A 23,820-nucleotide genomic window follows, 5' to 3' on the forward strand; every position below is an offset into this window, starting at 1 on the left:
TATCTTGTCTAGGTACAACAACCAATAAAATTAGTGTTGAAATAAACTGGACGTAGGACCAGACTTTTGAATCACTGTATCACAAAGAGTTTAAGAATTTTCGAAAATATTTAGCATATTTAATTACATTTTCTCACGAAAACTGGTTTGTTTGAGCGGTACAATAAAGTGCTATTAAAAATAATTTCTAGTGAGAGAAAAACATTTCTGTATCATTAATAAATAAAAGTCAATTTACTCTTCATTTTAAATATATATAATCTTTTATTTTATCTTTATATAATTTGTCCTTTATCACAAGCTTTGAATGTTTCATACGATATTTATATCTGTTTATAGTACACATATATCATTTATAAATAAAGATATATGTATGTGTGTACATACATAAATACTTATATACACACATATATACAAAGCATGCAAGCTTTGCTTTTAAATTGATTAGGGCATATGATTTGGAAAAGTTAGGAGCCCAGTGCAGAATTTCTGCAGACACGCTGCTCTCCTAGATCTTGGTGCTAATTTCCTCAAAGTTCTCTTAGTTTATTTATATCCAAAAATGTACTGTAGGGAAATGCATCTCAGGGTTGCTTTTATTTATTGCTGTCATTACTTTCCTGAAGAAGAAAATCCAATTTGACTTTCTAAACTAGAATTTCAGTTTGATGGCATGACACACTGGACCTGGGAAGGTTCCTGGAAACATGAGTAGCAGAAAGTAAAGGAAATAAAGGAAAAGTAGTAGGACTTGTATTTTTACTCACTCCATTGACCATCAGGAGAATAAGGCCGTTGTCAGCTGGTGTTCGAACTTCTATGTCAAAGCGAGTCACCTGACCAAATTTCCCTCTCTTTGTGATGTGTCTCACCACGGCGTAGCCAGAGCCATCGAAGAAGTAACTAGCAGCCCGGCTCTGAGTGAAGGCCAGCTTATCTCTGAAATGGGAACACAAGGGCCATTTGAACACTACAGTTTCTGTTATGCTTTTCAAGGGAAGCCCTTTTAACTCATTCTTCTAACATCTTCTGTGGACCTTACAACATTTAAATGAAGTCCTGTTGTCTGCACGGAACAGATAAAGAGGTATTTGTAGGTATGTTAAATGGATTGTTTTCTTCTCCATCCTGTGTGCTAAGACAACTGAAGTCTCCAGGGACACCCTAGTGCCTGGAATCCTAAATCAAGGCTGCAAACAAGTTGTTTGACACTTGATACTTGGGCATGCTCATCTATGATAGAGAATAGGTGAAGAGTTTTTTTGCAGGTATGACTTATGCAGTTTCAAACCTGGCTTCCCCGAAGACAAGTTTGAGAACCTGAATATTGACTCATACTTGTTCTATCTGCTGCTCTTGCATCAATATACAAGTCTTTAGTACTCTCAACTGTCTCTTACCGGGCACAGGGCACTGATGTGGAGGGGTCCATATTATAGATGTGCTTAAAGTTGTACAAGCTGATCACATCATTATTCAAAGTGGCCAGTTCCAGGCAGCCAACGAAGCCAGGCAGGTTTAAGCTGTTAGGGAGCTGTTCAATAGAAAAAGCAAAACCAACTGTCTCATGGTCATGTTTTACTCAGACATTACAGAGCAGACAATGCAACTAACAGTAGGTCAAGGAGACCTACCCCTTCATAGAAATGTCTTTCTAGACCCGAGTGTGTTTATGCCAAATCATTTAGATATGCAGTAACTTGTCAGTTGTGCAAATCTTAGCAGAGAAAGTGGGATTTACTGAGCATAGATTATGTGCTGGTCATAGGCTGGACAGTGAATTCATGACAAAAATCAGTCCTTATGCCAGCTTTGTGAGGTAGGTATTCTTGTTCTCATATAATGAGAGGGAAAATAGTCCTCAGAGAAAATCCAATCATGTGCCCATAACTAGTAATAATAGTCCTGAAATTGGAAGCCCAGATCAACTTCTCATCTTCTTTGACCTATCCTTTATCCCCTCTTCATCAGATTTCATACTCTTTCCTAGGTTCCACCCCCTCTCTCATCCCAGATACTTTATTTCATACCTGTATTAGGTGAGATAACTGAATTTTTGAAACCACCACTGCAAAGCTGAAGATTAGATCTAAACTGTGCTGACACCACAAGCTATGGACATTCCTGTGGCAGGTGGGGGTAATATTAATTACATATGCATGTATCAGAATGAATGAACGGATCTTCAGGAGTCAGCTATAACTTGAAAGCATTGACACTATGAAAATATGAGTAGCATAGACCAGATTTACACATCAGGTTTATAGATTCTGGTTCAGAATTCTACTCCCCGCAGAAGTAAGCTCTTAAAGTGATATCAGCAACCCCCAAGTCATTATAGGTTTATGGATTTATAAAAACAATTACTGTAGATTTGTAATAGGTCAAAATATAGCTGTATGGCTGACCTTGAAGTTGGAAGGCACTCCACCAACATAAAACACCGTGTCCTCGGGGTCCAGGTCCAGCAGGGAGTCATCTCCTGAAAATTCCCCCTTTTTAATGAACTTTTCCTCTGCTGTGCTACTTAGACTCGGGACTGTTAAAAACACCTTTCCATGTTTTCCCACCCTATTGAGATAAATAATTTTCATGTGTTATTATATAATTTATAGAAAATACTTTTTAAATGTCAAAATGTTAATGTTTCCTCATCACAAAATGGGTAATTTAATTTTGTGACACTAATATAAAACATCACAATCAATGGGAAAGAGAAGAAAGACATTTCATTTTGAAATTAATTCATGGATTGGCCAGGTAAAATCTAATAATCAGATCGTGATTTAGAAATGACTTTTTCTTTTCTACTAAGGTGTTTGGGAAAGAATACAAGAATAATGGAAGAAAAGGGAGCAAGAATAAAGGCAGGAAAATGCTATTTATAACTTCCACAGGAAGACTGTGTGTGTGTGTGTGTGTGTGTGCATGTGCGTGTGTTCAACAGGTTTCTTGTGAATTGTGCATATATGCCCTGTGTCGTGGATTCACTGTACCTTTCAATCTTGACAATGCTGAAGTAAGCAGGCCAGGAACTGACGGGCTTGGAGTCCAGGGGAATCTCCACGTCTTTGGTTCCCAAATTATAGATGTATACCAGGTTATCATTTTTTATTGCAAGACCCATATACTCTTTTTTGGCCTGAAATATCAAGAAGTCATTTAAATAAAATTCATATGAATGAACATCATCTTTTTTAAAGGACAATCAGAAATCCAAATACTTGGGTATGTACAAGTGACTTCTGGCCTGAATTATTACCCATGAGACCAGGCAGTGGCTCTTCCTCTCCAGCCTCCCTGTAGCCACATCAGAGTCTGCTGGCCCCATCCTTGCTCAGGCTCATGGAAATTTGTTGGCTACCAGGAATGGGCTAATTTTTTGAGGCTACCCAGGGATATAATATAGCCTGACAGTACTGTTCATTATGCAGCCCCAAACAGGATTCAGCAGCAAACAGAATAGGCTTCTGTCTTTCTGAAAGTCTTTGAGGTATTCCACTCACTCATCAAAGTTAGCGGTGCGATGGTAATAGGAAACAATCCCCACAATTTCCCACACAGAGAAAAATTACTTGTTCTTGAGTCATTCTTTTAATCTTGTCATTAAAATGAGATCTTCTGAGTTATCAGAATGGGCATTGTTTTGGTTCATTTGCCTAGTAGTTTTATTTTAGGCAAGAGAAAAAGCAGCTTTCCATGTAAATATTATCCCCTCCTTTCAAACTCATGTGCTTACATTTTTGCTTCCAAGGTACAGGATAAACTGATCTGCAGTCTCGGTCAGTTCTGGCTGCTTCACAGGGGGTTTCATGTACAGGCTCAGAGACGTAAAAGCCTTTAAGTCATCCATACTGGTTCTCGAGTGCACTTCCACAGCTGACTGGCCATCAAACATCATGGAGACTTGGATCTGGAGTTACACAATGGTTTCATTAACAGTGCTTTGCAGAAATGGGCAGAATGCTTTCCCGTGGTTCTCAGTGGTCTTCCCTCATTTGTGACAGGGGCCTCTAAGCTCTCTTAACCTCCATGCCTTTAGTTATTCACTCACATCCTCCCCTAGTTGAAGAGAAGACTCAGAGCAGATTGTGATATAGTTGTTTCAAGTGGGGTGAAAGAAAGCAAAAAACGTGGTGACAAAGTAGATCCAAGAATGAGGATAAATATGAATTCCACAACAAAAGGCATACTCGGTTTGGGTGAACTAAACAACTTGCTCAAGTTGTTTGGTCAGTATACAATTCACAAGGCTCACACAATTTATATAAAACTAATTGGGAGAAGTAGAACTAATTTCAGTTACTAATACAGCTGGGACTTTCTCCCTAGGGTCCTCATAAAAGGGGCATGGGGTGAGACTGTGAGCGACATCCTTGCCCTTGTCTGCACAGTTGGGAGGGGTCTGGACTAGCTTTATAGTCTCAGACCAGATGGGCTCTGCCTCTTCCTAGCTGTGTAACCTTGAGCAAGTCACTTAACCTTCAGTTTCCTCATCTGTGAAACGAGGATAATAAATTTGTCGTGAGCATGAATACGATGATAACTCTAAAGTGCTTTCCAGTGCCTGGCCCTACCATTATAATAACTGTAATAATGAGTTCATAAGGTGCCTCTTATAATGGCTCACAGAAAGGCATCACAACAAAGCACAATGCAGTAAGTGCATTTCTCAGAGGCCCAATAGGATATGAACTGGTCTGATTCAGGGGTAACTTGTAGAGTACTTACAAGTGGATGGATTGTGTATACTTGTGCCATTTATCTGAATCTTTCCGAATGATTAGACATCTTTACATTAATTTACTAATGTTGATTTGGCTAATGTGGGTGGTCAGTGAGCTCAGGCTCTATATTCCCAAATGACTGGAGTGCAGCTGTCCTATGTTACCAGTTGAGTAAAAACTAATACATCTTTTTTTTTTGAGACACAGTCTCACTGTCACCCAGGCCAGAATGCAGTAGCACAATGTCAACTCACTGCAACCTCTGCCTCCCAGGTTCAAACAATCCTTGTGCCTCAGCCTCCCGAGTAACTGGGACTACAGGTGTGTACCACCATGCCCAGCCAATTTGTGTATTTTTGGTAGAGACAGGGTTTTGCCATGTTGGCCAGGCTGGTCTCAAACTCCTGGACTCAAGAGATCTGCACACCTTGGCCTCCCAAAGTGCTGAGATTACAGGCATGAGCCACCGAGCCTGGCCAAGACCAATACATCTTAATAAACAAGACGTATGGGGGATTAAAGTCTTCCATTAATAAGTGAGAGTCTGAGAATAGTGCATGTCTGCATGAAAAGCATCTCACTCGGGGGCACTGAGTGAGCTCCCGGCTCCCAAAGGTAGGGCTCAGTCTGTCTTCAGCAAATGGTCTTAGGTGATTAAGGTCCCAAAGTCATACTCTTTATAGCAATAATATTACAAGAAAGCACTCATCAAAACCTAGCTTTTAGAATGCCATTTCTTGATGTACCTTTAGATAAGCCTTTTTTTGGAAAATGTTCACTGGGGCATCTAAATAAGGTAATTTGTGACAGGGGACCATTTATCACCACTTAAAAGTCAGGTCTATTTACCAAGAATAATCTTCTACAGTACAAAATAGTTGATTTCTAACGCTTCTTTCTGTCAGTAATTAGGACCAGTAGTCTGCTCAGGCTGATTCTTAATTGAGAAAATAAAACCATATACTTTGTTCATAAAAAGGGAGTCTGGTCTATGAATCAATTAAAAAAATTCAAGAGGTCCAAGAACAAGCTCCACTTTGCCACATTGAAAAGTAATTGCTGTGTCAGGAGATGTTCCTACAAATGCCGGCTGTAGTTATCTTGTGCTCGGTTGCTTCTATGTGTCTCAAAACAGTGTCTTTGTTGAGTTTATTCCTCTTAGCCAGTACGTGATTTCTCAGTCAACCCTGCGGGTGGTCAGTAAAAGCTTCTGCATAATTTGTGTTGTATCAGAGAATTTCTTGAAGGGGTAGGACAGATGGGATAGATTATTCCATTGTGGTGATTGCACTAAAGTAGCTGTTAAAATAACAAAATATAAGAATGAATTGAGGTTTTTATTGAGGATTTACTTGATTTCTTTGGCTATATTAGCTTTATTGACTAGTTTAACTCTGTGGTTTTTAAACCTGACTACACCTTAGAATAACCTGGGAGCTTTAAAGAACATACAGGTACTGAGCCCTTCCTTTACAGAGTCTGATCTATTGCTTTCAGGTTGGCACCAGGAGTTGGTTTCATTTTCAATGCTCCTCATGTGTTTCTAATTAGCAAATGGGGCTGAGAACTACTGAGTTGGAGAATACAGTGGAAAGGTCCAGGCTGTGGAAGCTGCCCAAGCAGTTGGAGCTCAGCTTCGTGTTATTATTATCACTGAGTGACTGATGAGTCTTTTCATCAGTTACCTTGCTGGCAACACTTCTGGTCTTAGCAATGAGCTCTCGGATCCTCTGGATGCTGGCAGAAACGTTGCTTGCAGGCCGCTTCTGCTCAACCGTACGAAGCTGATCCAGGAGCTGAGGGACAACCTCTGTCAGATTTCTTACTGCAGTTAATAAAAATTAATCACTTGAGTAAATATCTCAATATTAAGCATATTTCAAGAATCAGATATAGACAACAAACACGGATTACATATGGTAGAACAATAAGAAATTATTTTTAATCCTGCAAAATTAATAGTAAAGCCTGTAAGGTACATGAATGTGCTTTGGTCAAGGAATAGGTCGAGGCAGACATCTGGGCCAGAGTGACTCAGTGAGTTTAGGGCACAGGTGCACACTCCATTTGTTATATAACCTATTTGTAAGCGCATACTTGGCTGAGAGCCACTGTTGCTTGAAAAGCTGCCCTGCTGATGCCATGCACAGGGCACATGCACTTGCACCCAGAGAAAGAGAGAGTGCCAAGGTGGCCTGTCTTGCAGATGGACAGAGGGAGAGCCAGGACTCAACATGGCTCGCGGATGTGCTGGTGCCCAAAGAGAGAGTAACGCTACTGACCTCTGTAAGGGAGAGGCAGTTGCCTTGAAGGCAGGCAGTGGGGAGCCGGGAACCGACTTGTGCCCAGAGAGAGTTCAGCTGTTGACCCCGAAGGCAAGGGAGAGCCGGCTGCGCAGCTGTGTGTGGGAGCAGCCCGAGCAAGCAGCCGAGACACAGCAGACAGTGTGAGAGAGCTTCTGATGAGAGAGCTGCTGAATAAAACTACATTTCACCTGTCTACATCCCCCAAGTGTTCTTTCAGCTATCTGCCATCCACCCACTCCCCTCAGACCTCAGCATGGGCTCGAACCTGACCCAAGCATGACATTTGGCATAGTTGTGGACCTAACAAAGCCCAAAGCACAATTCGTTCCTATTTTTGTGAAATTTATAATACTTATTGATCTAAAAATTGTATGTAGAGCAAGCTAACTTTTTCTAAAGGGCGGCGTCCACGGTATATATACAAATGTTCCTTTAACCGTAAAGCACGGGTTCTGCTTGCATTTCTAATATAACTGATATAACAGGTAAAGAGGAATACTGGGAAAAAAGGTGGGAAGATTGTTTTCCAGAATGTCCATGCACACATCATGCTGCTGCTACTGTCCCAGAAGATAGCACTAAATGGAGGAAACAGGTAGCACCCAGAAAAGTGGCAATTGTGCCAAGGTAGGGGTAGGCGGCCATGGTCTGTGGGTGCAGACAAGGGTGATGCTACAAGCAGATCATAGTGACCTTTTATTTCTTTTTACTCTTGGACATCTTGCTGGAGAACAAAACCACCTCTGGGTGTTGGGGGTTGAGGGAAACAGCAAAAGAGGAAGTGGCCGGAGCGGGAGACAACACTCCCCTTGACTCAGTCTAGTGCAGCTGTGCCCCATAAGGCTGACACTGACTACTGCTTATGTCCTTCTTTTTGAATGCATAACTTAAACATAGAAAAGAGCGTGAGTCAGCTGGGCGTGGTGGCTCACTCCTGTAATCCCAGAACTTTGGGAGGCCAAGGCTGGTGGATCACCTGAGGTCCGGAGGTTGAGACCAGCCTGGCCAACATGGCAAAACCCCGTCTCTACTAAAAATATAAAAATTAGCCAGGTGTGGTGGTGTGCGCCTGTAATCCCAGCTACTCGGGAGGCTGAGGCAGGAGAATCGCTTGAACCCAAGAGGCAGAGGTTGTAGTGAGCCGAGATCACACCACTGTACTCCAGCCTGGGCGACAGAGCGAGACTCTGTCTCAAAAAAAAAAAAAAAAAAAAAACAAAAAAACACCAGTCATAAGGATACAGCTTGATGAGAAGAGAAACTCAAAACAAAGAGAATGGCATAACTTTTTCCAGAGTTTCATTGACTGAACAGTGGTTCTTAAAGTGTGGTTCCCAGACAAGCAGCATCAGCATCACCAGGAACTTGTCAGAAATGCAAATTCTTGGCCCCGTCCCAAGCCCACTGAATCAGCAGTTCCAGGAGTGGGATCCAGCAGCCTGTGTTTAACAAGCCCTCCAGGTGATTCTAATGCACACTAGTATTTGAGAACCATTGGCTCAGAGACAAATACTTCTGAGGTATTCTCTTACCTAAGGGCAGGGCCATGGTCATTAAGCATTAGTAGCTGGGCAAGAGCAAGCCTCTTCCTAGAGAAGAACTAAACTCAGATTCAGGAGACTATGTCAGTGCAGACCAAGGGAACACCCCTTCTCTGTGCTTAGGACACACGGTGTTTCTCCAGTACAAGGAATAGAATTAAGTAAAATAATAGCAACTATTAATTTATTATATTGATTAATACAGAGGTAAATATTTAGTGTTTGGATCACTGGCAACAACATTTATTTTATAGTATACTAGTCTTTAAAAACTAGACATAATATACTTAATGAATCATGTTAGATGTTGATTATGGAAATGTATATAAGACAGAGTCCCCCTGCTCCCTACAATCAATTATCTCAGCAAAAGGGGGCCACCTTATATTAGAGTATTTATAAAGTTTCTTACATTATGGTATCCTCTTTCATTTACTCTGTTTTGAACCACAAAATGCTATTTGAGAAAAGCACAGTAAACAATTTCAATTTTTTGAAAGTTCTGGATGCTTATTGGAATCACTTGATAAAACTGGTAAAAAATGGAAAAAAGAATGTAACACAGATTTGGTACATATTCCCAAGGCAATATCATTATAAATGCAATAGTTGAATTTCATGTAGGCAAATCTTTTAAAGACAAAATTTTAAAAGCACTTCCATGAGTGGTTACATGGAAGAAATGAACATCTACTTAAAAGATCATTATAAAAGAGCTATTTTACTGTTATGGGAATCAGTATTTGTAAATTGGAATAAAATTTGTAGTGGCGGGTCATATATGGATTTATGACCTCTCTTAATTCAGATGCAAATGAAGGTAATATTGTATGCAAAACCATATTGGAGAACAAAAAGTTCTAGTCATGATATTGACAGACATTGTTATTTAAGAGGGATTGGATAAAAATGTGAGAATGGAAAAAGGAACGTTTCTCAAGTACTGCAAGGTTCTAATATCTACAAAATAAATTAGGTGGACATGAAAATATTTCATTTTCATTTCTATAGAACTGTATATTCAAGTTGGCCAACATGCTATTCTTTATTTTTTTTTTTTTTTTTTTTTTTTTTTTAGTAGAGACGGGTTTCACCGTGTTAGCCAGGATAGTCTCGATCTCTTGACCTCGTGATCCGCCCGTCTCGGCCTCCCAAAGTGCTGGGATTACAGGCTTGAGCCACCGCGCCCGGCCCAACATGCTATTCTTAATAGAAAGCTGGAGTTATGTTTGGTCATGCTTAGTACTTGTTGGTAATAACCTGTTTTACTCAGATAAAGAAAAAGCAATGTTGCCTAGTAAAAGCAATGCCATTTAGTAATTTTTTTCCTAAAAGCTAAACAGTATTGTGTTAGGATTATTTACCCAACATTTGATTAACCTTGTTCCCTAAAGGATAAATCTTACATTGACACAATTGCTACCATTATTTCACATAGAAAAAATTATGACTCTTTACCAATCTATCTAGTGTTCATGCAAAATATATATATGTTTCTCATATGTATTCAGACGGGTATAGATAGATAGATAGATGAACAGAGCAAAACCTTTTCTTTTTCTAAGCTAACTTCTATAATTTTCAAATCTAAAACCCAAATGAAGAAAACCGTTTTTTGACAAAAGATGTATAGAGTTTAATGGCCAATTCCTTAATTAGATTCAAATTGTGAAATTTCTAAGTGATACCTGCATCCCTAGCAGAGTCCACTGCAGTGTTGTAAGCAGAAGAGTCAAAATGTTGAAGATTCTGTGACCAGTTGGTTAGATTGTTGGCCATGGGGGCGGTGGCCTGCTGCACCTCCATCGTCGTCCTGTTGGCTTCCTCGGTGATCAGCCTGGACTGCCCCAGGCGCTGCTGGGCATCCCCTTTACACAGAGCATAGGGTCATTCACTTTGCAGAGAAGCCGGACATTTGCTGGGGAACACTAACACCCCTTTAACCCTTCAATGAAATAGATCTCACATTTTGGGCTCTTAAGCAAAAGTAAGATTTTTAGATAACCATGTGGCTCACTGAAAACATTTCCAAATTAAGAGATAAATTTAAAAAGAAGATTAATTGTATTTTCTGTAACCTGGTGAGAAAGCCATAGAAAATGCATATGAGATTTTAACTCATAAAAGGTTTGTGTCTGAAATTAATTGCAAATATCACTTTCTTTTCTGAAAAAGTAGGCTTGTGGAACACTTTTGCCATAAAAATGATGCTATAAAAATTAATTAATAAAGAAAGGTGTTTTTAACAGAAAAAAAAGCAAATTTCAAAGAGTTTTGTTAGTGAATTCTCATTTTGTTAAAAATTACATCTGTAAAATAACCATAATGTAAATTTACAACAAAATATTTTATCTAGGGGATGGGATTATAGGTGATTTTCTTCTTTTTTTATCAGAATTTTCTAATATTTCTATAAAAATAATTTATTATTTTTGTAATATTATAGTTCACTTAGGTGATTTTATAACTTCAAATTTTATACATTTGAAGTTATGCCCTAATTTGGTTATTGGATTGGTTATATGCCCTAATTTGGTTATTGGATTTCTTTGGCCCCAACTGTAACATAATTATAACTGTAAAACAATTATAAATTTGAAGTTATACCATCACCTAAGTGAATTCTGATTATTTTTGTTATAAAAATAATACTTAATTTAATAATATATAAATAATAAATAATTTATTAAAGTGAGGATATATTTCATTTAGCCTCACATATTCTGGATTCTGATAAATGCTGGTTTGAATGCTGAATCTGCTTCTTACTGGCTGTGCTTGTTGCAAGTTTCCTAACCTTGATGAACCTCAGGGTTCATATCAGCCTAAAGGCAATAGTGGTACTTATCCCCATGACATAAAGTATTGATATGTTTGGCTGTGTTCCCACCCAAATCTCATCCATAATCCTTATGTGTTATGGGAGGGACGGGTGGGAGATAATTGAATCATGGGGGCAGTTTCCCCATATTATTCTTGTGATAGCGAGTTCTCATGAGATCTGTGGTTTTATAAGTGTCTGGCATTTCCCCTTTGCTCAGCAATCTTTCTCTCTCCTGCCGCCCTGTAAAGAGGTGCTTTCTGCCATGATCGTAGGTTTTCTGAGGCCTCCCCAGCCATGCAAAACTGTTAGTCAATTAAACCTCTTTTCTTGTAAATTACCCAGTGTTGGGTATTTCTTCATAATAGTGTGAGAACGGACTAACACAGGTATGTTGAACACTTAGGACAGCGCCCAGCTCGCACTAAGCATCAATAAACAGTCACTCTGATGATGGTGATGATGAGGCTTCTCCGTGAAGGACCACTCACCTGGCCAGAGCTTTGGTGCACTGTAGCACTGTAGCTAGGATTTGCTCATTCTAGTAAAACACGCGTATGCTACACTAGTGTTTTAACTTTCACTGTGCCAAGGAAGGCACATCTGCTTCCAATCGCATCTATCTAAGATACCACTGCAGTCCCAGATTAAGCAAAACATGTGCTTTTGTTTCTCTGTTTGGGCTTGCTGGTCTCCCTGGTCTCTATTTAGTCTCTGTTTGGGCCTGTTGCTTATATGATAAGAATGTTTTGACATGTAACAGAGGGAAGCTGTTTACAGCTGGGGCCAAAGAAATCCAATAACCAAATTAGGGCATATTGTTATGAGGAAGGATGTTCATAAAAAAGCCACTACCAAACACTATAAACAGCATGATCCCATTAAAAGACACACACATGCACACGCGCACACACACAGACACACACACACACACAGAGGAAATGCTGGAAAAAAAGGCTCTCAAATCTAAAGATCACCTCTAGGTGGTGTGATTACAGCATTTGTATTTATTTTCTTCTTTTTATTTTCTAGAACTTTTTTTTGGTAATGAACATGTTATTCTGTCATCAGAAAATAACATTTATGTATAAAAACATTGACAAATAAAGAATTACCTAATCCTTCCTTGAAGGTTTACGTTACACTCCAGTGAACCAACAGATGAGACTTCAATTCTTTCTGATGCTTACCTCTCTCTGCTGCTTGTAGTTGCTTAACGGCATCACTGAGTCTGGTTTTAAGGGCACTTTTCCTTGCTAGGGCTCCACCCACACGCCTGCTAGTGTCAGCCACTGCCTCATCACTGCCTGTGGAGAAGCAGCAGAAAGAAGTACTAGTGGAGCCAAGATGCCTCGAAAAGGTTTCCATTTCAACAAGGAAACTTCTCATTTGTACGATGCAGTCATCTGCAGTATTTGCAGCATTCTGAATACTCTGAACATAGATCAACAATTCTGGAAAGTAGCATTTAAAATTCGAGGTGCAGAATTGCAGAACACTTGTAATACTGCTTGTGAGTGACTTAGGATGCCATAATGGTTAATTTCTTTGATTGAAACATATAGCCCTGCCGTGACTTATAACATCAAGCAGCACAATTGGTAAAGAGCTGAAAAGAAAAAAATCTCTCTGTCTATATATATATGATGATGACAGGTTATAAAAATAATCCTTTTTTTCTTATTTGTTTCAATAAAGTTTTAATTGCTATATAGCACACATCTAGAAAAAGGCATCCTTTAAAAATGCACAGCTTGACAAATGTTCACAAAATGAACACAAAACATAACCAGCATCCACGTCAAGAAAAATAGAAACTTATTACCATCTTTTAAGCTCCCTAGAGCCCCTGTGATGACCCAAAGATAATCACTATTTTGAATTCTATCTCCACGTGTTTGTGTCTGTTTTTAAACATTATTCAAAAGAGAGGATACGGTATTGCAATCTTTTATATCTGTCTTAATTTCCATATAGCACTATAATAAATCTTGATAATGCAGTTTGTCTTCCAGCTTTGTTTTTATTCTTCAAGATGATCTTGGCTATTCTTGGCTTTCCCCTCTCATTTCCATATAAATTCTAGAATATTCAGTTCAGGTACTTTAATCAATACTGAATTGAATCTGTAGATGAATTTGGGAGAATTGTCATTTTTACAAATTTTAGTCTTCTACTCAATGAATATGGTATTTATTTATCATTTATATATAAATTCTTATTTAGATCTTCATTTATTTAGATCTTTATGTGTAGCAACCTTAGCCTCTTTTATCAGATTTATTCCTATGTATTTGATGCCATTGTAAACACTGTTATTTTAAAAAGTTAATTTCCCTTTGTTGTATATACAATTAAACTGGATTTTTACATATTGAATTGGTAATGCAGCATGTCCTTGTACGGTTTCTAATATTAGTGGAAAAGCATTCAATATTTCCATTTTAATATATTTGCTGAATATTATTTTATTTTTCAGATTATGGAAGCTTCCTTCTATTCTTAGCTTGCTGAGAGTCTTTTTTAAAAGTAAAAAATGGGTATCAAATTTGTTAAATAATTTTTCTGCATGTAGTGAGATGACCATATGAATTTATCCTATATCCTATTAATGTGACAAATTACAATTGATGTTTTAAATGTTAAACTATTCTTGAAATCCTAAAATAAACTCAAATTGGACATCAAATTAAACTCAAATTGGTTTATTGTTATCTTCCCCCACCCCCAAATATGTGTATAAGGGGTGGTGATGTCATGAAATACAGTTAACCAAATACAAGCACTTCTTGTATTTTTTCTGGGTAGTGTGGAGAATTTGCATTGCACCCTGCCTCCTTCCTCTTTCTAATTTCAATTTCCAAACATTATAATACAAGCAATGTTTTAGCTCTTATTTTTGGGTCTCATGACTGCAAAAACAAAAAAAAAATCCTGCCTGATATACTGCGAAAGAATATATTTAACTCTATATTTGGAGCTCTTGATAAAAAGATGAGGAAGAAAATCTATTTTGGGCTTGATGTTTATAAGAAGAAATGTTTCATAAGAAGGGTGTTCTATTTGGAATTTACTGACTTGCATAAATATTTTTCATTTTGCAAATGAGTTAAGTAGAAGATTCATTTAAATAGCAGCTTCCTGAGATTATATTGATTATCAACTATTTGGTATATGTAATGAAAGAGAAAGTTGGGAAGTAAAGATTACTGATCATTGAAGGGAATTTGGAATGAAGAAAAGGTAATCTAAAATTATAACATAATTTAGTAGATGACTATGGTTTAATTTGGAAACCTGAATGTACATCACAAATGTGTGTATTATCAAGGGAAGACAGCCCTGTAAAGTTCTAAGCCACACAGTACTAAGTCCCTATTGTTGTTCCTTTTGCAAATAAATACATGAAGGGATTTGGCCAGACGAGATCATGAAATAGGTGAACAGGACTGTAAAATATTCAAACAGGCTAATGCAGAGAGATTTATCAGACAGAAAATATGGAACTTTGAAGGGATGTGGGTAGGGATCGATTAATGGTTACATTTAAAATAGAAAAGTTGCTTTTATGAAGTTCAATAACTCAATAATGACAAGACTGAGAGAATATATTACAAGTTATCAAAAAGAATAAAATATTTAAGTCCCTGTGTCATGAAGACTGACACATTCTTGTCTTCACAACACAAGAAACAAAAGCAATACATAGATATAGCAACATTTATTTAGAAATATTTTACTGTTAATATTCTAATTCTTCACTACTGATATTCTAATTATTTTCCTTAGAGCATGTTCAGGATAGACTTATATAATAAATTAATTAGACATATAATAAGTAGACTAGAGAAACAATGGCACTTTTTATTGCCTTTGTTTGCCCAGAAAAATAAAATAACAGTTGTTTTATGGGAAATAAACAGTTAAGTATCTGTGTATGAAAAGCGAAGTGCATTTATCTTCTCTATGTAATGGCTCTTTGCAAAAGAGAAAGAAAATGCATGGTTAAATGAGATTAATTACTTTAACAAAATTGGGTGAGATTTATAGTTTCAAACTTGGCCTTTGTTTTTAGGTGGTAGTTAGAAGTTAGCTAGATGATGAATTTCCAACCTCATTAGTCAATGTTTAAAAGTCCTTAGGAATTAGTTCATCATCTCTGAGATGAATAATGTTTAGTGAATTGCTTAGTCCGTTCGATTGTTTTTAAGAGTAACTCACAAGATTCAAAATTATCTAATGCAATTTTGCTTTTATTTTTCCTTCCTTCCCTCACCCTTGGATGTGAGCACTTTAGCAGATGCAAACATTGGCCTTTGGAAATCCTTCTTACCACATGGTTGTTAGGTCTGTTCTAAATGCAGTAACCTATGTAGAACACAAACTACAAAAACAAAACAAAACAAAACAAAAACAAATGCAAATAACCAGATGGCTTTGTGGTACCCTGTCATCCTAATTGACTCACAGTGATGACCCATTCCTTCATGGGAAACATTTTAAAAGGCCTTCGGAATTGTTCAAGAAAGAGGAAATTTTGTGCAATATAGTTTTAGTGTTAAGTGTATTTTATGACATTTCCCCCTAAAAATTGGTGTTTATGGTAAGTTTCTATTAATCAGCTTATTTGATTAGCAGGCATAGCCACAGTATGTGAGATAGCTATATGTTTCCATGTAGTTTACTACGTGGCTTTTTGTTTTTTTTAAATCACAATTTAAAGTATCAAATCTTTGCTCTTTGTAACTTGACTCTGAGCAGAAACTATTGATATGCTATTTAGTTATTATCATTCTTTAATCCTAGATTTGGAAATCTCTGTATACATGTATGAAAGGAGGGAAGCAGCTATACATTAGAAGGGAGATAGGAAAGTGAAGATATTTACTAGACTCTGCCTTTGCTTGCAGTTCTCTGGCTTGATTGAGGAGGTTCTCACTTTCATCTTTATGGTAAATGATTTGAGTATCAATCCCACTCACCGCCTACAAAGGAATTGGGAGGAGAGAGTAAAAATGACAGCAGAAGAAATGAGCTATTCATAGTTGTAGGATTTAAATGACACAGTTTATCTGCTGAACACCAAGCAAAATTCATTCAGCTTCATTTTCACAGCTCAAAATTAAGGTCAAATCTGTGACCATGGGAAAGTAATGTGTTTGGCATTTTCAAGGTAATGTTTTTTTTGGAAAGATTCAGTGAAGCTAGAACAAAGCCCTGGCCGAGGCCCCACCAAAGTGCTTGCCACGTAGAAGCCATGCAGTAAATAATTTTGAGTTGGAAAAAATCTAAATGAATGCATAAAGTATCTTTTCTATCAGCAAGACCAATTTTAAATACATATTTTTTTTTCGGGGACTTTGGCTAAAAAAACAAGCTGTCAAAGGAACTGGCATTTGCTGACTGGATTACAGCACATCTTGAAGAACCTGCAGACTGAAACCTTCACGGCATTCATGAAATGGTCTTTCCTTAGTTCCCCTGTCCTTTCCACTCTTTCTGCCATTTGGATTTCACACTGGAAGTTCAAGAGATGACATCAGAAAACAGAAAAGCCAGTGGGAAAGGCAAGGTATAAAGAACTTTAAGGGAGTACTCACATCATAAATTCGGTCAGTGGTGTTCAAAGCAAATTCTGCTGTTTCATTGGCTTCACTAACATAATTAACGATATTTTCATAGACATTTGATGCATCCAAAGCTTTCTGTACCAGCCCGTTCATATCTGAACTGTGTAACTTCCTGTTAATAAACAAACATTATTATTTCTCCTTCTTACCTTCTTGGGGAATGGGGCCATGTTTAATGCTTGCTTTTTAAATACTTCCAGGATCACAAATGCTTCCTTCCTGTTATTCAAAGTCACCTAGCGTGGCAAGGTTTTCTTGAGGGTCACACCTCCTCTGCAGTCCTCTGTCTTTGCTGAACCTCATTTTGGTTCTATGACGGCTGCCTGTCTGGCAATAGCAGCAGGAAAAGGGAATGATGATTTAAAAACAGCCTCTGCACCTCTTCTAGCAGGAGTTTGTTTATGTGATGGAGGTCAGGCAGAGGAATGAAGCCATGATGCCGACTACCTAGTGCTTATCCAAATCAGCATTGTTATTTCCTTTCCGCAGAGGAAGCCGAGGCTCTAGGAGAGTATGCAGAGCTTGACCAAAGCACATATTGTCATGGTTTGTCTCACTCCTGAGGCCTGGTTGCATCCTGGGCCTCAGGAGTAAGACAGCCCCAGCCCTTCCTCAGCACACAGCCCCACCTAAGCCCACCCCCACCCCTGCCCTTTCACACCATAGTCTCTGCCTTTGCCCCTCTCTGGCCTGTGTAAGGTTCATCCAATATTTATTGAGTACTCGTCACACAGGGTGCTTGCACGTTTGCACACAGGGGCTAATTATGTGAGATATAACAAGAATAAAATATGGAAATGCGTGGCATCTGGTAATCATCAGGGTTTATTATTATACCTACACTGTTTCCTGAATTGGGATTTTAAAACTCTACGTGTACCCACATAATTTATTTTATTGACAAATACTTCTACTGCCTCTGGAATATAAACTCTAATCTCCACTTTCACAGTTCATCTAAATCCTTTGTCTTAATTTTATTCAGTCTTAAATCCGCCAATTCCTTATTTTTTTCCTCAGTCCCAAACATCGATGATTAGTATCGTCACCTCATTTGTCAGTAACCTACAGAAGGTCCTCTGTGACCCCAGTATATGACATTGCAGATCCCACACTGACTCCTGTCTTCAAACCGCCTGACCTGTCGAGCTCGGTAATTGTTCCTCAATCTCCTGCATCCAGTTCCAGTCCCTGTGTGCTTCCTCAGAGCGACTTTCTCTATATTTCTTTGGCTACTTTCCTCTCAGTTAACCAAGTCTATCATCATTCCACCTCCTCTATGGAAGGGTTGACTCATCCATTAGGCACAGCGGTTTCATTTTAATTTTTTTAATCAGAAGAAAAAAATGAGGATAACAATAATAATGGTATTAATCTTTATACCAATGCAGACATGAAATAAAGGTTTTAATGTTTTTACGGAGAAAGGAACCTACCAAGGCAAAACTGCCTAGGGCCTATAGAAGTCATGGGGCTCTGCTCCACAGAGGCGAGTCTAATCTAAATACTCAATACCTGTTCCTCCCCACAACCCCTTCTGAGAAAATGGCTCAGAGAGCAAAATCTGGGGAAGACAGACAAGAAAACATTTTTTTAAAAAAGGGACAAAAGAAACAAAATGTTACAAATATTTATTAATATTTTAAAAGTTTGCTGGCGAGAGTGGTAAGATATACCAAAGAGCATGAAACAAAGCCTTTATTACTTTGCTTTTATTACTAGGCACAGAACAAGTACTACCTCAATATTCAAATTAAACATGTGCTATTGAAATGGAAGCTTCTCAATGAATTTTGTTTATCTTTGTTCGAGCACAGCACGTAAATCACTGTGTACACCAGACAGATGTGGAAGGATATTCACATTTTGAGTGAAGACGTCTCTAAGTTGAAATACTTTCATGAATATATAGTCAGAAATATTCTAAATACAAAAGGACTTGAGAGTGATTGATATTTTGGATCACGTTTCATGTAAGGCATGTAGTAACTGTCTTAGAATCATGCTGGAACACTGTTTGTTGCAGAGTGGCGTTACACATAGAAGTTATATTTTGGAATCCCAATGAATGGGATGTAGCTACAAAATGACAAAAGAATACTGAAGAGAGCCATAAGATGGATCTCAAAAACAACATTCTGCTAATATAGTATATTATCAAAATAGTGTTTTTTCTAAGCTCCGTTTTATTGCCTTTGTCAAAAGCTTGTTTTCTAGGGCTATGATACCGAGCGGGATATAGCACTGTCTCACCCACTGACACACCAAGATTTCCTATTACCTGTCTCTTTCTTTTTTTCTCTCTTCATAGGAGATTTGGAAGAGTGTTTGAACATTTTGGCAATCAAGAATAAGAAGGTGATTTATAGTTTGAACAGAAGTTAATCTTGGTTCTTATTTTATTCATGACCTTTACTGGTCCTTTTTTTCTAGTCTTTCTCTATAATGATCTCATTATTTACCTATTATTTCAGGGTCATGAATTCAATTCTGATCTTTCAGTACTTTTCAGTTAACATTAATTGAGTGTCCAAGAGGTGTGTGACTCTCTTCTAGGTGCTGGGAGGAAAATTGCCAATTGATTTTTCTCTTAACAGGTGTTAAAATCAAATAGTTCCTGCTGGGCGCTGTGGAGTATTTATCAGAAGTCAGTTATATTGCCAATTCCCGACCAGCTTTACTTAAGACACTTGGGTGTGGAAAGATAATGCTGTCTATGAAATAAATAGGTGATGTTAGAATTAGACCTTCTAAAGGGATCTGATTTATTTGATAATGTTTTATACAGCATTTATGGCCCTAACCAAAATGTCTTTGGTCATCCTACCAGTAATTGTGGAACAGACACCCTCCTCTTCCAGGAACACAGGCCTTTAATATGACAGATTTTTTAAAACAAAAAAGACCAGCTTCCCCAAACAATTGCAATGAACAATGATGGACTCACAGATGGACCAACCAACCAACCAACCAATGTATCAACACATAAGCATATCCAACCTTAACCAACCTGGTAAAACTGTATCCCAGTAGCTCTGGCATATGGAATTGAATAGTAATATTTTATTCACCCCATGATAGATATTTGCATTTCTGAAACCAGGATATTACCTGCTCAGTTCATTAGCTTCTTGTTGAAGTTCCTGTGCATGGTCAATAGCTTCTTGGACTAAATCATGGCTGAGGTTACTTAGGTTAGATAGTTTCACTTGCAGTTCATTTTTGGCTCCATCTATTTCTGCATAAATCCCTGATGCATTCTAAAGAAAAAATTTTAATAAATAAATTGAATTTAGAAGAACTTAAAACATTTTTCCTAGGCACCAAAAGATAATCTCTATTCTTTCTTATTATGAAGGTCAGTAAATTTCAGTGCAGGACCACATAAGTCTAAAATACTCTAAGTAGATATCTATTTATCCTGCATCGCCAGCTCTTTCTTCTGTATTGATTGCTTCCCTAGCATTCACAACCCAGAAATCTCTGCCATTTGAGACCTAAAAATGAAACTAAACTAAAACCTTCAAGTATCCACGCATGTCCCTAATGTTACTACAATACTTTTCTCCTCTCTTCATAGCAAAGTATTTCAAAAAATGGAAGTTGTTTATGTATGTTGACTCTCTTTTCTCTCACTTTATATTCCCCATTTTGACCTATTCCTGTCTGATTTCTACTCCATTACTCCACCAAAAAAAAAGTTAACTTAATGATATCTAAGTTACTAATAGACATCATTCAGTTCTCATTTGACCTTTCAGCTACCATTCAGGTGGTCGACTACTTCCTGAAACTCACCTTGTAACCTAGGCTCTCTTGGTTTTTAACCCAACCACAGACCTACAATTTTGCTTAAAGATCATGAAACTGTGTAGACAGATATTCCTGCAAACCCATGACTTTCAGCCTTGGCTGGCCCCTCAATGCTGCAAAGAGATTTGTTCTCCTAGTCACCCAAATAGCGATTCTAAACATTGTCATTATTCTTAAGCCAACACTTCCTTCACCCACCCCCATCTGATTCTAAACAGATCACTTTATGTTCTTTTTTCTTTGGAGGCCATAAGCTGTTGGTGGGGGACACTTCTTCCACACTTCCGATGTCTCCTCTATATGCAGGGAGCCCAGTGAGTGAAACTCCAGACCTCTCTGCCCTTTTCCTCACTCCACTCCTGTGAGAGGGGAGTGGTTGATTTGATGGGTACATCTGGGAAGAATAACTCTGTAGGCTCTGCTCAACTCCACCCTTCTTCATCCTGGGAGCAAGCTGCCAGCAGAAAGCCTGAGTTTTCCTGTGTTCCTCCATATGAAAGCTATTTTGGGCAGAACCCCCATCTAAGCCTCACAGTGTTGCCTGTCTGGGTAGGCACAGCTGCCTAATACTGGGACTGAATGTCAGCTACCCTGCTTGGCTAAGAGACCTAAAGCCATGCCTGCTGCTTAGCAGCTTCAGAAATAAGGCAACCTCCTTGGTCTCTGTATTTACTATTTTATTTATGTTTCAACCTGTTTAGAACTTAGGTTCTGGAAAGGGGCTCTATTTATTGGTAACTCCCTCAGAGATTCCAAAACCAATGAACAGGTATTTCCCCAACTTCTTGCAACCAGCCCCCAGCCCTTCCCCACAAACCCTATAGATGTATTTATAGCTACACCTACACATAAATTTATCTCCAATTTTAAGAGGAAAAGTGTTCATTTTCTGTATAAAGCGTGCTGTCCCATTGTCTTGGTAACCCCATCATCATTCTTGCTTCCTAGTTACTAGACTCTTCTCAGCTATAAACATGCTCAAGTATCTCCCATCAAAAAACAAACAAACAAGCAAACAAACAAAAAACCTTATTCTTTCACTTTAGGCTCCCTTCTAGCTTTTTCTCTTGCTTTGACAGAGTGCACTTTACAGAAATGGTTCTTGCCAAGAGCACCAACACCTGGCCCCAAATTGTCAGATCCACTTGACATTTTCCCATCCTTATTTACTGGATCTATCTGTGGTTTGCTACAGTGTTGGTCACTGTTTTCGCTTAAAACTCTTCTTTTCCTAGCTTCTGTAACTGTGCTATCTCCTGGGTCTCCTCTTTCCCTGACCAGGAAAGAGACCGTGAAAGTTGGCGTTTGACTCCCAGCCCTTTTCTCTCCCGAGTGATCTCACTTCCTTCCCTGAGCGCAGTCTTTGAGTATTCTAATCCATTCTCTACCATCTTGCAGGAAAGGTACTCTTCCTGTTAAGAAAATCTGACCTATCCCTTGTCAGAATCAGCCAGTTGCTTTGCAGGAATGAGTCCAATTTCTAAGCATGACATAATCAACTGACCACTCTTCTCTCACCAATTTCATCAGTTCTCATGACCCCCAACCCACTATATCCCATGGTCTAATCTTGACCAACTGGTTGTTGTTTGAATGCTCCATAATTTTTTCTGGTCTCTTACCTTTGCACATATTTTCCCTTTCTGGAATAATTTTCTTTTATTTTCTGTCTAATCTACCTGGAAAGCTCTACTCCTTTCAAATTCAGTATCACTTCCTTTTTGAGGCCATCCCTAACCTCCTCAGGATGAGTTAAGTGTTGCCATGTGTTTTTATTATTCATTCATGTGTCACATGATTGTAATAATTTTAAGTGATTATTTAACTCATCATATCATACAATCCTAGGAGGCAGGAACTGAGTTTAACTTATTTTTGTAATCCCAGAATGTAGCACAAAGGGTTCATAGTACAAAAGATTTACTTTTGTGGAGGCAGTATTAAACCTCTAGCCATTTTGGTTGGTCATCTGGGGAACAATACTTTGAAAAAAAAGTTTTTAAATTGTATAAGTGGAAAATAGACCATGGACATACCACTTTTACTCATTCATTCAATCAACAAATATTCCCTGTGTGCCCATTATGGACCAGGCACTCTTTTAGGAGGTTGAATACTTTTGAACACAGTCTCCACTTTCAAGGAATTTACAGTTTATGAGAGAGATACAGATAATAAACAAGTGATCAAATAAGCAAACAAGCTAATTTCAGGGAGTAAAAGACATTTTGAATAACATGCGACGGGTGGGGTGGGATGAGGAGTGAGTGGGGTAAGGGGTTCATTTGGATGGAAGGGTCATGAGGACACCAGCCATTTGAAGATCTGAGGACAGCAGGTGCAGAGATCCCGAGGCAGGAAATAAGTATGGTAGGTTTGAAAAATAGGAGTTTGTTGGGCTGGAGTGCAGTGAGTGAGAAGAGAGTTGGGTATGTGGTCAGAGAAGTGGGTCTGAGCTGGGTCATGTAGGGTCTCATGTGCCAGGACAAAATGAGCTTATTTCTTACTTTAAGTGCCACTAGGGAGTGTATACAGTAGAAATAATGTTGGTTATGTTTTTAAAAGATTGTTCTGCTGCTGCATAGAGAGGATGTCTTGAAGGACAAGAGTGGAGACAACTGGATCAGCTAGGAGGCTCTGGTGGCAATTTAAACTGCAGATGAGGTAACTTGGACCAAAGAGCAGCAGTAGAGACAAGGAAAGTGGTCAGAAATCAAGATTCAAGGCCTGGTGTGGTGGCTTACACCTGTAATCCCAGCACTCTGGGAGGCCAAGGCAGGTGGATCATCTGAGGTCAGGAGTTCGAGACTAGCCTGGCCAACATAGTGAAAACCCATCTCTATTAAAAATACAAAAAATTGGCTGGGCATGGTGGTGGACGCCTGTAATCCCAGCTACTTGAGAAGCTGAGGCAGGAGAATTGCTTGAACTTAAGAGGCAGAGGTTGCAGTGAGCAACCTCATCACTCCATTGCACTCCAGA

General features: G+C 38.5%; 1 protein-coding gene across 3 annotated transcripts in view; it reads right to left on the reverse strand.

Moving 5' to 3' along the window:
* The window catches only part of LAMA4 (laminin subunit alpha 4), a 150,206-nt gene that overhangs the window by 32,878 nt on the left and 93,508 nt on the right, over positions 1 to 23,820 (reverse strand). For all 3 annotated transcript variants that reach the window (XM_033234339.1, XM_033234340.1, XM_033234338.1), the window contains exons 14-24: positions 20,137 to 20,285; positions 16,996 to 17,137; positions 16,284 to 16,380; positions 12,586 to 12,702; positions 10,263 to 10,442; positions 6,413 to 6,552; positions 3,740 to 3,913; positions 2,997 to 3,142; positions 2,409 to 2,571; positions 1,401 to 1,534; positions 768 to 939 (exon numbers count right to left, since the gene is read on the reverse strand). In XM_033234339.1, the coding sequence (XP_033090230.1) occupies positions 768 to 939; positions 1,401 to 1,534; positions 2,409 to 2,571; positions 2,997 to 3,142; positions 3,740 to 3,913; positions 6,413 to 6,552; positions 10,263 to 10,442; positions 12,586 to 12,702; positions 16,284 to 16,380; positions 16,996 to 17,137; positions 20,137 to 20,285 (1,614 nt within the window). The remainder of the gene's footprint in view (positions 1 to 767; positions 940 to 1,400; positions 1,535 to 2,408; positions 2,572 to 2,996; positions 3,143 to 3,739; positions 3,914 to 6,412; positions 6,553 to 10,262; positions 10,443 to 12,585; positions 12,703 to 16,283; positions 16,381 to 16,995; positions 17,138 to 20,136; positions 20,286 to 23,820) is intronic.

The sequence above is a fragment of the Trachypithecus francoisi genome, unplaced genomic scaffold (genome assembly GCF_009764315.1).
Source record: "Trachypithecus francoisi isolate TF-2019V2 unplaced genomic scaffold, Tfra_2.0 Lachesis_group15, whole genome shotgun sequence".
NCBI classification, from domain to species: domain Eukaryota; kingdom Metazoa; phylum Chordata; class Mammalia; order Primates; family Cercopithecidae; genus Trachypithecus; species Trachypithecus francoisi.